The 15396-nt window shown below is 44.1% G+C and overlaps 2 protein-coding genes across 3 annotated transcripts in view; one reads left to right on the top strand and one right to left on the bottom strand.

The window, feature by feature from the left end:
• The window catches only part of CCDC81 (coiled-coil domain containing 81), an 88637-nt gene extending 78555 nt beyond the window's left edge, over positions 1–10082 (top strand). Inside the window, exons 14-16 of the mRNA XM_044287098.1 lie at positions 362–588; positions 3581–3706; positions 9703–10082. Of these exons, the coding sequence (XP_044143033.1) occupies positions 362–588; positions 3581–3706; positions 9703–9841 (492 nt within the window). The 3' untranslated portion in view covers positions 9842–10082. The remainder of the gene's footprint in view (positions 1–361; positions 589–3580; positions 3707–9702) is intronic.
• Positions 10083–14300: 4218 nt separating this feature from the next.
• ME3 (malic enzyme 3) overlaps positions 14301–15396 on the bottom strand; it is a 140202-nt gene continuing 139106 nt past the window's right edge. For both annotated transcript variants that reach the window (XM_044284932.1, XM_044284931.1), the window contains exon 15: positions 14301–14874. In XM_044284932.1, the coding sequence (XP_044140867.1) occupies positions 14713–14874 (162 nt within the window). In that variant the 3' untranslated portion in view covers positions 14301–14712. The remainder of the gene's footprint in view (positions 14875–15396) is intronic.

The raw sequence follows: 15396 nt of genomic DNA, 5'->3' as shown, positions 1-15396 counted from the left end.
TAATGGAAAATAGTAAAATCACCCGAACACCGAACTTCAGTGAAAAAGTCTGAGTCCGGGTCCCCGAACTTTGCAGTTTAGTTTCGCTCAACCCTAATGAGGAGATCTCTGGATCCATGTGAGGTGCAGGGCTGGTTCTAGCTTTGTTATAGATTGTCATGTTCTATATGATGTCCGATTTTCATTTTTTTCATTAATCGTGGGACAACCCCTTTAAGGCACTTTTTGCAAAAATTAAACTGTATGAGCCAGAATATTGAAATACATTTTTTGTACTCCCTAAACAGTTCTTCACCTTCCCATGATGCTACGTTGTTATATAAGTCATGTTGCCAGATGTCTTCCTTCCCTATTGATGTAGGTGAAAATAAAACCCAGTTTTGCTCTACCACCTGCGTCGGAGGCCACAGAACCAGTTTTTGGCTGTAATGATATGACCAGTGATAAACTGGTGGAGAGGAAGAGGAGGGCGCAGGAGGTGTATAAACATCAGCTGCAAGCTGCAGCAGAACGCAAGCGCCTCACCATACTGAACGACCTGGTGCAGCAGAGGAAGGAAGCGGACATGTTACAGCGCTCAAAAGAACTGTACGTTACATGGGCAGGAAGAGGTTAACACTGTGGGGCAGGTTTACTAAGACTGGCATTTCATACACCAGTCTTAGTAAAAAGACCGCTCGAGTAAGATGCGCCAAATGTATTAAGAGGCACAGGCCGCGTCTTCCCCCAGTCTGTGCGCTAGAAATTCTGATCTATGCCAGCCATGAGCTGGGGTAGGTATGTACATTATAGTAAATGTGATGGGCCAGGGGTGACCACGCCCCCTCCTGATAAGCCCCACCTACTTTTCCTCGCCACCTGTATAAAAAGTCGCAAATTATTCCACCAATATGGCGTGCCCGTAATTTGCAACTTTTTTACGCCAGTATTTGGGAGAGACATCATTAATACATGTTCCCCTTTTTTGTTGTAAATTGTACAAAAATATACAGATATTTGTAAAAATCTGCACAGGGCAGGGATTGTAGAGCGCTTTAACCACCCCAAAAAACAAGCCCCATTGACTGGGACTGGAAGTAGGGGTTTCTGTTGTATGTAAAAGGGTTATTCCTATCTTGGACATTGGGGGTACCTATACTTAGATTGGAGCCCGCAAAGTGCCGGAAGGAGCGCCGCACGTGCACGGCCACCCTCCATTCATTCCTGTGTAAGTGCCAAAAATAACTGACCAGTGCGCTTGGCTATTTTCTGAAGTCTTATTAAAATGAATGGGAAGCACACTGCGCAAGCGCAGCCACTGCTACATTCACTTCTATGAGGCTTACAGAAATAGCCGAGACAGCACTTGGCTATATTCAGTTCTCTCAAAGGAATGAATGGAGGGCGGCTGCGCATGCGCAGTGTGCTTTCTGGCACTTTGTCGGCTCCGTTATAAGCGATATGCCCCCAATGTTCAACATGGGAATACCCCTTTAAGGACCTGAATCAATGATCTATTCATTAAAGGGGTTCTCCGGGAATTAAGAAAATGAAAATACTTAAATATTACTTTATAATACATATATTCTCAAATACTTTTCATTAGCTATAATGGCTCGTTTTGTCTGGAGAGCAATCATCAGGGGAAACAAAATGGCTGCTGTCCTATTGGTTCACACAAAACCTGTCCTGATCACACATGAGGACAAGTTACTTTACAACACTGAGGTAAAGAGCTGCCTCATCCTCCTCCTCCTCCATCCTCCTCCTCCTCCTCCTCCTCCTCTACTTGTCAGGAATTATGATCCTGAATACAGATAAGAACTTTAGCTGAATCTCTGGGGAATTTAGTTCATGAAGAGACATGAAATACAGAGCGGACGGACAGACTGTGGTAATGGAGACTGTAAACAAGTGCTGCTGCTCATTAGCCACACCTCGCCCTCCTCTCATGTCTCCTCATCATCTCCATTCCCACAGAGATTCAATTCATAACAATCAGAGCAGAGAGAAGGATGAGGCGACTCTATGGCTCATTGTGGTGAAGTAACTTGTCCTCCTGTGTGATTAGGACAGGTTTTGCGTGTACTGATAGGACGGCGGACATTTTATTTCTCCTAATGATTGCTCCCTAGAAAAAACAAGACATTCTAAGTAATGCAAGGTATTTGTAAATATATTTATTATGAAATAATATTTAAGTATTTTATTTTTTAATTCCTGGAGAACCCCTTTAATTCACTATTAAATCACTTACAGGAAAAAGAAGGATTCACTGTCTGTACCTACATCATTTACAGGGAGAGACAGGGAGGCAGTACAATCTGTACCTACATCATTTACAGGAAGAGACAGGGAGGCAGTACAATCTGTACCTACATCATTTACAGGGAGAGACAGGGAGGCAGTACTATCTGTACCTACATCATTTACAGGGAGAGACAGGGAGGCAGTACTATCTGTACCTACATCATTTACAGGAAGAGACAGGGAGGCAGTACTATCTGTACCTACATCATTTACAGGGAGAGACAGGGAGGCAGTACTATCTGTACCTACATCATTTATAGGAAGAGACAGGGAGGCAGTACTATCTGTACCTACATCATTTATAGGAAGAGACAGGGAGGCAGTACTATCTGTACCTACATCATTTACAGTGAGACAGGAAGGCAGTACTATCTGTACCTACATCATTTACAGTGAGGGACAGGGAGGCAGTACTATCTATACCTACATCATTTACAGGGAGAGACACAAAGGCAGTACTATCTGTGCCAATATAATTTACAGGGAGGCAGTACTATCTGTACCTACATCATTTACAGGGAGAGACAGGGAGGCAGTACTATCTGTACCTACATCATTTACAGGGAGAGATAGGGAGGCAGTACTATCTGTACCTACATCATTTACAGGGAGAGACAGGGAGGCAGAACTATCTGTACCGACATCATTTACAGGGAGGCAGTACTATCTGTACCTACATCATTTACAGGGACAGACAGGGAGGCAGTACTATCTGTGCCAACATAATTTACAGGGAGACAGGAAGGCAGTACTATCTGTACCTACATCATTTACAGGGAGAGACAGGGAGGCAGTACTATCTGTACCTACATCATTTACAGGGACAGACAGGGAGGCAGTACTATCTGTGCCAACATAATTTACAGGGAGACAGGAAGGCAGTACTATCTGTGCCTACATAATTTACAGGGAGAGACAAGGAGACAGTATTATCTGTACCCATATCATTTAAAGTGAGAGACAGGGAGGCAGTACTATCTGTACCTACGTCATTTACAGGGAGAGACAGGGAGGCAGTACTATCTGTACCTACATAATTTACAGAGAGAGACAGGGAGGCAGTACTATCTGTACCTACATCATTTACAGAGAGAGACAGGGAGGCAGTACTATCTGTACCTACATCATTTACAGGAAGATACAAGGAGGTAGTATTATGTGTATCTACATAATTTAAAATTGTTAATAATGCAGAGAAGGCAACCATAGTCAGGTACATGGGTGGCTTAATATAATATAGAAAAGTATTTTTCTCCTTTACATTTTTGATGTTTTCGCATATTTGCTGCAGGTTTCTGTCAGATAGAGCAGTACAGTTTGGGAAGATTCACAGATTACAGAAGACTTTACAGGAAGACTGGACAAGGAGCTCAGAAATAAAGAGACAGAAGGAGCATAAAGAAGAACTCTACATGCAGTAAGTCTGGTCATAGCATTGCCTCGTACTTTTAACTACCATAGACTGGGTCTCCTGTGTAATTGCCTCTTACTATCTAAACCGCACTGGAACATTAAAGGCTATGTTTTTTAAATTGGTCTTCATTACAAATATGGAGCCCTTTTTTCTGTACAGGGCTGAGATGCTCCAATAGACAGATCTGAATTTTCTCTTCCGTCAGCCACCTAATCTGATGGCTCCTTATCTTTGCTCTCTGAAGTGATAAACACTCATTGTAGGCCAGTCCTTATCTTACTGATAAGAATGTGGCTTAAATAAGTGTTTATGACCTTTTAGTAATTTAGAAATAAGGTTTATGAGATGACCGGCACAAAGTGAAAGTACCGTCACACTGCTAGACAAAGAGTTAACCTTTTGTGACAGAACAGCTCAATATTTTTTAATAAAGATCAATTGAAAAACAGATTTTTAGCCCAAAATGAGTAAAATGCAATCATAAATATGATTTGCCTCCGAAGGTGTATATAGCCTTTAAGGATACGTTCACATGCAACAGATTTGTTGTGTGCCATCTGAATGTCACTTGTAGAAATCCATGTATATGCTGCAGAAACAACCTCAATAGATTTTTCTGGACATTTTTGGTATGAATATATCCTTTAGGCTGTGTTGACATCTCCATCAGAGCTTCTCCCTTTTGTGATGGAGAATGTAAGGCTACTTTCACACTCGCATTTGGTGCGGATCAGTCATGGATCTGCACAGACGGATCCGTTCAGATAATACAACCGTCTGCATCTGTTCAGAACGGATCTGTTTGTATTATCTTTAACATAGCCAAAACTGATCCGTCTTGAACACCATTGAAAGTCAATGGAGGACGGATCCGTTTTCTATTGTGCCAGATTGTGCCATAGAAAACGGATCTGTCTCCATTGACTTACATTGTGTGTCAGAACGGATCCGTTTGGCTCAGTTTCGTCAGACGGACACCAAAACGCTGCAGGCAGCCTCCAGAGCGGAATGGAGACTGATCGAAGGCAAACTGATGCGTTCTGAGCGGATCCTTTTCAATTCAGAATGCATTAGGGCAAAACTGATCCGTTTTGGACCGCTTGTGAGAGCCCTGAATGGATCTCACAAACGGAAAGCCAAAACGCCAGTGTGAAAGTAGCCTAACGCTGGTCATGGTCACCAGATAATTGTGTAAATATTCAGCCAAGGGCTGTGCAGGATTACAAATACATAACATTTCTTCACAGGTTGTATGCGGTATTAAATCTCAGCCCCATTCATTTCAATGTAGCTTCACTGCAATACCAGAGACAACCCGCAAGCCACGTGGGTCTGCCTTAGGCAGTGACAAAAAAACGGCTGTTAAAAACGGATAAAGCTAAATTCAAATCCAGCCGCCACTCCACCACGGCGTTCACTCTGCAACGGGAAGGAGCGAACTCCACATAAAATATTTGAAGAAATCCCGGCAACCGTGTCTTGCTTCCAAGTGTAATCCTTTATTTTAATGTCCTAGTTCATCCAATATGACGCGTTTCGGCACAAAAGCCTTTGTCAATCAGAATACATCATCCAGACAAGCACATACTTATATAACAAAATCAGCTGAAACACAAGTGACGTCAGACGCCCGGCGACAGGCGGTGTCCGGGTCCGCACCAATCAGCATCAGGGTTTAACCTTATACAAAACATAAACCGGTAAGTAAAGGATACTATGCTATCCACTGAGAAGACCAGCGGGACGATGAAGTCTATGGAAATATATATATAATATAATAACAGATCAGTGATCTGGAACATCGATACAATCCCCCTACAGACGCGCAATCTCATAACGACTATGTAAACCTCTGGGTGCATCGGGTTCGAGGTGTGAATCCAATCCGCCTCTCTACGGAACAACAGCTTCTTAATGTCTCCCCCTCTTCTTGGTCTCTTTATTTGCTCAAGCACCCGAAATCTCAGCGGGGACACTGTACGTCTACATTTATCAATATGATAGGGCGGCGGCAGCGGTACGGGTACGTTTTCTGTTCTTCTAGTGGATTTATGTTTCCCTATTCTCTCCCTTACAGCTTACATTGTTTCCCCTATGAACGCCAGACCACAGGGACATTGTATCATATAGATACCATTTGTGGATTCACACGTATAAAACCCCTTCACCTTAAAGGCTTGTCCCGTGTGGGGATGGTGAAATTCGGAACCTTTTATAACGTGAGAGCATTGGAAACAATGGAGGCACGGAAAGGGGCCTTTTCTCACTGTTCCAGATGTGCTTTGTCTCATTGTTTCCCTCGGGCTACCTAGATCCTCATGTATCCATTTATCCCTAAAACTGGGGTTCTTTTTATTGCAGATCAAGGGGAGGTTTATAAATTCCTCCACACCAGGAGATGCCTTGGGTAGTATATGCCAATGCTTCTTAATCATTCCCTCAAAACCCGCATTCTACGCAGGAAATTTCTGTATAAATGTTATTCTTTGTCGTTTCCCTTTGTAATGGTAGGAGATTTAGCCTCATCCAGAATTGACCTGGGGTATCCCCTCTCAGTAATCCTGTCGCTCGTCTCTTCTAACCTGCGGTCCTGTTGTCCGGGGTCCAATACTATACGCTTGATGCGCTGAAATTGGGACTTAGGTATAGCTCTCTTAAGTGAAGGGGGGTGAGCACTAGTGTGGTAAAGGATACTAGTTCTATCCGGATTTTTCCTGTATAGATCCGTGGAAAGATGACCGTTCTCATCCTTTATAACTACAGAATCAAAGAAACTCACCAGTTATTTATCAAAACTAATAGAAAATGTCAAGCCTTTGCATTATTCAGGTGATCAAAGAAAGAAAGAGGGGTCTCCTGTGGACCCCCCACACGCAAAGTGAATATAAAAAAAAGAAGCTGGGAAAGGGAATCGAGGAGACCCAGCACATTAGCGGAATATTGTAAACTAAACAGGATCCCGAGAGGTTTGCGGGGACATCTGCGTCCAACCTTTTTTCATGAAGACACCGAATATCGCAGTGATTGTGAGAAGATCATAAATAAATGCTCCAGAGACCTGATGCTATTGACGATTGAGAGGATTCAGAAAATCGATATCGGAGATCAGAGAACAGATTTCAAGTACAGAAATACAACTAAAGGACTCCCCAACGACTTTGATAGTTTCCAATTTGATATCAATTTGAAACAGTTTTTCCGTAAAATCTGATTTTAGGCCCATTTTGCTGAACCTAGATCATTGGATATAGTAACCAGTGAAAGAGAGGATGTGCTGAAGGGGCAATGGAGCCTTACACATTTGGGTCTAAGGCTAGGTCTACACGACGACATGTGTCGCACTGCAACAATTTTTATAATGGCAGTCTATGGTGTCACACTGCAACATGCGACTGCGATGCGACAGCCGCAGAAAATCCATTCGAGATAACAACAGGACCGCAGGTTAGAAGAGACGAGCGACAGGTTTACTGAGGGGATACCCCAGGTCAGTTCTGGATGAGGCTAAATCTGATTTACAATCTCCTACCATTACAAAGGGAAACAACAAAGAATGACATTTATACAGAAATTTCCTGCGTAGAATGCGGGTTTTGAGGGAATGATTAAGAAGCATTGGCATATACTACCCAAGGCATCTCCTGGTGTGGAGGAATTTAGAAACCTCCCCTTGATCTGCAATAAAAAGAACCCCGGTTTTAGGGATTAATGGATACATGAGGATCTAGGTAGCCCGAGGGAAACAATGAGACAAAGCACATCTGGAACAGTGAGAAAAGGCTCCTTTTCGTGTCTCCATTGTTTCCAATGCTCTCACGTTATAAAAGGTTCAGAATTTCACCATCCCCACACGGGACAAGCCTTTAAGGTGAAGCGGTTTTATACGTGTGAATCCACAAATGGTATCTATATGATACAATGTCCCTGTGGTCTGGCGTACATAGGGGAAACAATGCAAGCTGTAAGAGAGAGAATAGGGAAATCCACTAGAAGAACAGAAAACGTACCGCTGCCGCCGCCCTATCATATTGATAAATGTAGACGTACAGTGTCACCGCTGAGATTTCGGGTGCTTGAGCAAATAAAGAGACCAAGAAGAGGGGGAGACATTAAGAAGCTGTTGTTCCGTAGAGAGGCGGATTGGATTCACACCTCGAACCCGATGCACCCAGAGGTTTGCATCGTCATTGAGATTGCGCGTCTGTAGGGGGGATTGTGTCGATGTTCCAGATCACCGATCTGTTATTATATTATATATATATTTCCATAGACTTCATCGTCCCGCTGGTCTTCTCAGTGGATAGCATAGTATCCTTTACTTACCTGTTTATGTTTTGTATAAGGTTAAACCTTGATGTTGATTGGTGCGGACCCGGACACCGCCTGTCACCGGGCGTCTGACGTCACTTGTGTTTCAGCTGATTTTGTTATATAAGTATGTGCTTGTCTGGATGATGTATTCTGATTGACAAAGGCTTTGTGCCGAAACGCGTCATATTGGATGAACTAGGACATTAAAATAAAGGAATACACTTGGAAGCAAGACACGGTTGCCGGGATTTCTTCAAATAGTTAAAAACGGATACGCGGTCAGTTTTTTATGACCATTTTTCAACCAGTTGTGCATCTGTTTTCTGGACGTCTGTCCGCTTTTAACAGCCATTTTGCATCAATTTTCCGGGCACCTACATATATATTATGCTCCCCATACTGTCCCCAGTATAAATATTGCACCCCTTTGTGCTCCCTGTAGTTATAATGCCCCCCAATTGTGCCCCCAGTATAGATAATGACCCCCTTAGTGCCCCCGGTAGTTATAATAGCCCCCAAGTTGTGCCCCAGTACAGCCCCCAGTTGCATCCCATACATATCTTAAGACCCCAGTTGTGCCCCCCATATATAATGATCCCACCTTCCTCCTATTCCCACTAGTCCCGATATTAATAAATAATAATAAAAACTCCTCGGACCCTCGCTATTGACTGGAAGCAGCAGGACTTGACCAGCTGGGATCGCCGTTCCTGCTGCATTCAGTGAATAGCAAGGATGCAAAGCGAGGGCCCCACGTGTTTGAGTTTTTTTTTTTTTCACTTTACCCTCTGAAGCCATATTTACCAGTCATTCGACGGGCACACTCTTGTCTATACAACCATTAAAAACGGGCCCATTGATCTCAAACAACCAAAATTAGAACATGTCCTATTTTTTGACAACTTCTGTTCCCTGTCCATCAAAAAAAAAAAAAAAAAAAGTGAAGTCAAGTGAATGCTGGGCCAGGATGAGGGATAGCCAGAGTAGGCAGCTGCTTAGTACACCACTGAGGCAGGGGGCATAAGGTATGGATTTAAAAAAATGAACTCTCGCCTTTCTAATTCTTAGATGCTGTGTACCAGCTGCTGATCATGCTGTGGGTGACGGTACGATTAGGGCTTCAATTTAGGCCATTGAAAGGGAGCTTCTCCTGTCACTGCACTCTGAAGCAAATCAGGGGCAATTAAGCAATTGTCCATCCTAAGGCCTCACGCACACGACTGTTTGGGTCCGATTCCGATCCGCATTTATTTGTGGTTCGTGGGCTGTCCGCATCCAATGCTCCCTTCCGTGGCCCAGCAAAGAAAAAAAAATCTGAACATGTCCTATTCTTGTCCGTTTTGCTGGCAAGAATAGGCATTTCTATTGTGGGCGTCCGGTTCCGTAAATTGCGGAACACACATGGGCGGCATCCGTATTTTGCGGACCGCAAACCACGGCATGGTCGTGTGCATGAGGCCTAAAGAGGTCATGTAGAACTTCAGGGACCAAAGGTGGTGGTGGCCATTCTGAAACTCCCACCGTAGTCAAAATGGAGCTGGTCCCCACAGTGTAGTGTTCTCATGGGATCGCCACCAGGAAGTCCGCAGGGCACGTGATAGGTGGGGGCCCTGTTACAGATTCCTCTTCGGGGGCCCATGACCCTCAGGTTGCCTCTGTGCAGTAACTTGCTCTTTCCTTCCCTCCAGGGCTGGCAGCGAGCTCCTCCTAGATCAGTGCGAGAAGTACCGCCGCTGCTTCCAGTGTAAGAGGCGCACGTCCAACTGCGGTGAGACCAACGTGTGGTGCGAGTCCAGATACATCCCTGGGTCCCGGCTGATGGTTTGATCGCATCCTCCAGGAAACATGATTTTTTAGCTGTGCCCCACCCGGTGACGAGGGTCCACGGCCTCATTAGAGTTTATTACAAGACTTGAAATAAAAACAAAAAAACCCGTCCTACCTCCGTCTCTGGTGGCACCAGGAGTCAATACAATGAATTGGCGCTGCATCGGCACTGATGGCAGATTAGACCTTTCACAGGAAAATGGTGTGAAATCCAATTAGCAGCCTTGTGTCTTGTGCAGATGATAATAAAGGAGCCATTTTTGTTTGAATTTTTTTTGTCCGCTTCCTCATTATCAGAGGACTAATTAGTTTCCTGTTGTGTTAACAATAGTTCATGGAACTGAATTAACTAAAATTCTCTTAAAGTGGAGCCAGCGCTAGAACATTTTTAAATGCCCAGCGGTGGGCATATAGCCTCACACTACACCCACTTATACATAGCGGGGGGTCATTAACTAAGACCGGCTTTATATGCCACCTTGTCATAAATTAGGCGCATCTATGGCAGTCTTTGCACCTGGCAAAAAAAACAATGCCAGCCCCCAGCTGGTGTTCTTTGCCAACATTTCCGCCTGGTTTCCAGGTGTAAATGTTAGTAAATTTGCCAGGCTGGGACACCAACATGCCCGCTCCCCTGCCCAGCTGCGAACACGGCATGAAACCGGCCATGTGACTAAATATTGTTGCACGGCCACTTGAAAGAAGGGATTTGCTGCAAGCCCCTTAGTAACTGACCCCCAGTCGCTTTCTTGGTCCAGGCTATATCCCATCATTATCTGCTGGATTCTTCACAGCACGGATTCAACAATGTGCCAGAAATATTTCAAAGAGGGTTTGTATGAGATTAGAAAAACATGGCTCCCTCCCCCAAGGAACGGCCATTGTAGCTGAAGTGAACAGGACTGAGCTGCTATAACCCCCCACAACCCATGGTCAAAAGTGGTACAGATGCTGGGAGGCAGCAGCCATGTTTTTCTAAACTGCAAGATCAGCTTTAGGGCTCATGCACACAACCGTATGTATTTTGCGGTCTGCCAAAACGGATCAGCGAAAAATACAGATGATGTCCGTGTACATACCGTATTTTGCGGAACGGAACAGCCGGCCCCTAATAGAACAGTCCTATCCTTGTCCGTAATGCGGACAATAATAGGACAGGTTCTGGTTTTTTTTTGGGCAACGGAAATACGGATATATAGAAACTGAATGCACACGGATTGACTTCCGTTTATTTTGCGGACCCATTGAAATAAGTGGTTTAGCTAAAAAAAAAAAAATGGACGAACACTTCTAGAAACAGTGCCCCACCTGTTCATGGGCTGCGTCTGGTAATGCAGCACATCTCTATTGAAGTGAATAGGGCTGAGCTGCAATACCGCACACAACCTGTGAACAGTTGTGGCACTGTTGCCGGAGTTAAGCAGCCATGTTTTTCTAATCCTAAACGTTCTTTATCTCTATAGGTATAGGTCTGCAGAAGAGCAGAGTAGACCCCTTTGCATCGCATGCCCCATATAGGACCCCTATATACATATGTATGTGTCCCATTAGGGTGCATTTACGCGACTGTATGTATTTTGGGGAGCGCAAAATACGGATCACGTCCATATGACGTCCGTGTTGCATACGTTTTTATGCGGACCCATCGCAACCCTGTTCTTGTCCGCATAGGACAAGGATGCCCAGCCTGTGGCGCTCCAGCTGTTGCAAAACTACAACTCCTTACAGCTATCAGACTACAGCAGGGCATGGTGGGAGTTGTAGTTTTACAACAGCTGGAGGGGGGCAGGCTGACCATCCCTGGCATAGGATGTTCTATCTTTAAGAGACTTTGGAACGGACATACGGATACCATATTTTGCAGCCCCATTGAAATGAATGGGTCCACATCCAATCCGCAAAAAATGCGGATCAGACGCGGACCAATTATACTGTTGTGTGAATGGGGCCTTAATTTGATCTGTATAGTATACTATATCCTCAAGCATTAATCCGTCCATGGGAATAACATTTAAACGCTAGTTGGAAAGTATTTTCAGCAGGAATTTCGAGTTTATATAAGAGGAACGAGCTGCTGTAAATGTAGCAGAGCTGAAGGGACGTTGCGGCTGTAAGACACTGCACAGACACTGCACCATGTAAAAGAAGCAGATTTATTTTAAAAGGAGTTACAAGTATAAAAGTTTCCCAGAGGTCGGAGTATAATAGAAACATTCGGTCACATAGGAGGTCAGTGCGTAGACATGAAACCATCACAAGGGCTAAGAGTCCTGACATTTATATAAAGAGCTTAAGACTGGGGTCGCACGCTACAATTCTGCGAACATCAGGTTACGAACACCACGTATTTTACACCAATAGCCTATCTATAGAGCTCATGGCGACCAAGGAACAAGGCTCACAGTTTTTCGCAGTTCCCATTGATTTCAGTGGTGATGTGGGGGAAAAGAATCTCTGCATTAGGCCTCATGCACACGACCGCTGTGTGCATCCGTGGCCGTTGTGCCGTTTTCCTTTTTTTTTCGTGGACCCATTGACTTTCAATGGGTCCGTGGAAAAAAAAAAAAACGGAAAATGCACCGTTTGGCAGCCGCATCCGTGAACCGTGTTTCCTGGCCGTGAAAAAAATATGACCTGTCCTATTTTTTTCACGGCCAACGGTTCACGGACCCATTCAAGTCAATGGGTCCGTGAAAAATCACGGATGCACACAAGATTGTCATCCGCCTCCGTGATCCGTGTCCGTTTTTTCCTATCATTTCAATGGCAAACTTGACTTTTCATTTTTCATGTCCGTGGATCCTCCAAAAATCAAGGAAGACCCACGGATGAAAAAACGGTCACGGATCACGGACCTACGGACCCCGTTTTTGCGGACATAAAAAAAAACGGTCGTGTGCATGAGGCCTTAGATGTCCACATCCCCCCCCCCCCCCCCCCACCCCACACACTGATGTGACACATAAGACCCTGTAATCACATGATGCACAAAGTGAAAATTTACAAGACATTGCTTCTAATCTGCAGTACAGAAGACGGGTAGCGGTAAAATGTCGGGTAAAGTAGGCCATAGCCTTAAGACTTACATCGGCACAAACCACCCTAACGACTACGGGGACCTACAAACATCACGGATACCACAGGTTGGATTTTTACCCGTTTGATGCCTTTTTTTTTTTTACCCCCCTGCCTGAAGGTAAGAGGTGGCCAGATATGTCTGACAGCCACTTATCCTCTCCCCACTCAAGAAACAATATAGAAAGCAAAACGCATAGGTTAATGGAGTATTTGGGGGTGACAAGCATGGGCCGACACCTATTGTCTACGGCCGCCTGTAGTTGTTGGTAGACATCTTAATGCTGCATTATCCCACAAAGAAGTTATTCATAACAGCTGCCATGTTCAGATTAAAGTAATCCCATTAAAAATATATAAAACCACTAATTCTGAGGGGAAATGGGTGACTAAAAACGTTAGGCCTCATGTATAGAAGAGAGCAGGCCATGTTGCCAATAGCAACCAATCAGATTGCAGCTTTCATTTCTCCAGTCTGCATTGGGAGAATGAAAGCTGTAATCCGATTGGTTGCTACGGGCAACAAAGCTCCTCTCGGCTTAGTTTCTATGAGAGAGGCCTGGTTTTCACTTTACACATTTTTTGTCATTTTAAGTGTACACTTATATATGTGGGGAAACACAGAGACCCGTTTCAGCGGTTATTGACCACCACAGACATATTAAGAGCTACGTTAGAAATGTGTCTCATAGCATGCATGGGAGGGGACATTTTGTCGGCTACACCACTATGCACGCAATAAATTCAATAACTGAGGGGGAGAATGGGTGACAGAAAGGATCGGATTGTCTTTTCTCAGATGATGGGTGTGATGGTATGAACTAGCAGGCCACCATTTTGATTTTTTCCCCATCTACTAGTGCAGATTGGATAACACAACCCGATATTTCCTAATAGAGAATATGAACAGGAATGTGTTGAAATAGTGTTTTTGAAGGGCACGTTCACTCATTAGACAGTGGTGCAGCGGGTTTTCCCACAATAAGTGAACTGATGTCATATTAGATAGATGGGTCATCCATGTTTGATCAGTGGAGGTCCAATGACTGCGATCCCCAGTCATACCTAGAATGAAAAGTGTTCGCATTTGCAACCCAGCCATGGTTGGGCATGGCACTGAATGCATCATGGCACCAGCATGCCAGGCTTCACTGGGGTTCCTAGAGGTCATTAGTCACTATGCAATCAATGCACATTGTATGGAAAAAGAAAAATCACAGGCTTAGGCTAGGGTTACAGGGCGACTCTGGGCATGACACACCTATGTAGCTTTGCATCCCAAATAACGAAAGGGAGTCACGCTGTGACCCGAGAAATCAAGTAGGTTGGACCCTATTCACTTTCATTGGATGTGCCATATACCTTATGGCCAAAGTCTGGTGACTTTGGCACGGCCAATGAATGTAGACCTAGCCTTCAGGATAACTTGGCTCAGCTAGGATTCTGGAGATCCTGTTCACTCCAAGGTTAGTACCCTGGTCTCGGTTGTTTGTGACAATTTGGTGATAATTTGCATATAACGGTTAATGGACTCTAGCTTCAAATCCCCAGAATAAGGCTGGTGCCCCTTAAGGTATGGTGGAACTTTATAGACATGTTATACGGCATAATGGATTATCATTAAACCTGCTGATCAGGTGACGACTTGGTAAGGGTAAGCTTCTTGTACATTCATTGTATTCCAGGTGACGGTTCTTTCATGGTTTACTGATTATGTGATATGCTCTTGTTTCTTTGAGTCCTCCCAGTGGAGTGTTTAACAGTGCACCATTGCAATGACCAACAGAGGGTGCAGGCTAGACGTCTTGTATCTGCATGGCGTTCTCTGGCCATTGGTAGTTTTCTATGGTGAAGGAGTCATATTCTGGGCTGTAGACCAAGGATCTCACAAATGCATCCTTGTCCTGGGGTTCTGGATACCAGGAAGCCAAGTTATTCTTGTAGGCATAGTCGACAATCTAAGAACACAGTGAGAACAATCGGTTATGGAGCACAGGCTTATTATAGTCTGAGGAGCACAATCATAGGATGAACATATTATGTAAGGAGCCAGGGATAAAAACTCTCGCCTAACGTGTGCTCCAGCCTTCACATTACAGGAACATTGCATAGTTCATGTTCTATTGTGGTCATCGATCAATGTCTGAGCCCTTGCATTCGACAATATTATATAATATGGTGCCGGTTCAACAAGTACAGGATACCATGCACAAGGGTGTTTTATATATTGAGTCTATTAAGTTGGTTCAGACATTTTTATACTTTTAAAGATCTGTTGTCAACATAACTAACATTGCATTAGACTTAAGTGCTACTTTCCTATCGTAAAGGGAATGTATAATCAGAAAATATTAAACTCGGGTGTATGGTAGAAAACATTTTTTTTATTTCTTTATTTCTATTCCCTACATACATAACATCCTGCCCGTTCGCACATTTTTCAGCCCTGTATTTTACGTGTTTTCCGCACCAAAAAAAAA

This window comes from Bufo gargarizans, chromosome 3, assembly GCF_014858855.1.
Source record: "Bufo gargarizans isolate SCDJY-AF-19 chromosome 3, ASM1485885v1, whole genome shotgun sequence".
NCBI lineage: Eukaryota > Metazoa > Chordata > Amphibia > Anura > Bufonidae > Bufo > Bufo gargarizans.
Note: the sequence above shows the minus strand (reverse complement) of the source record. Positions and strands in the feature narration are given on the sequence as shown.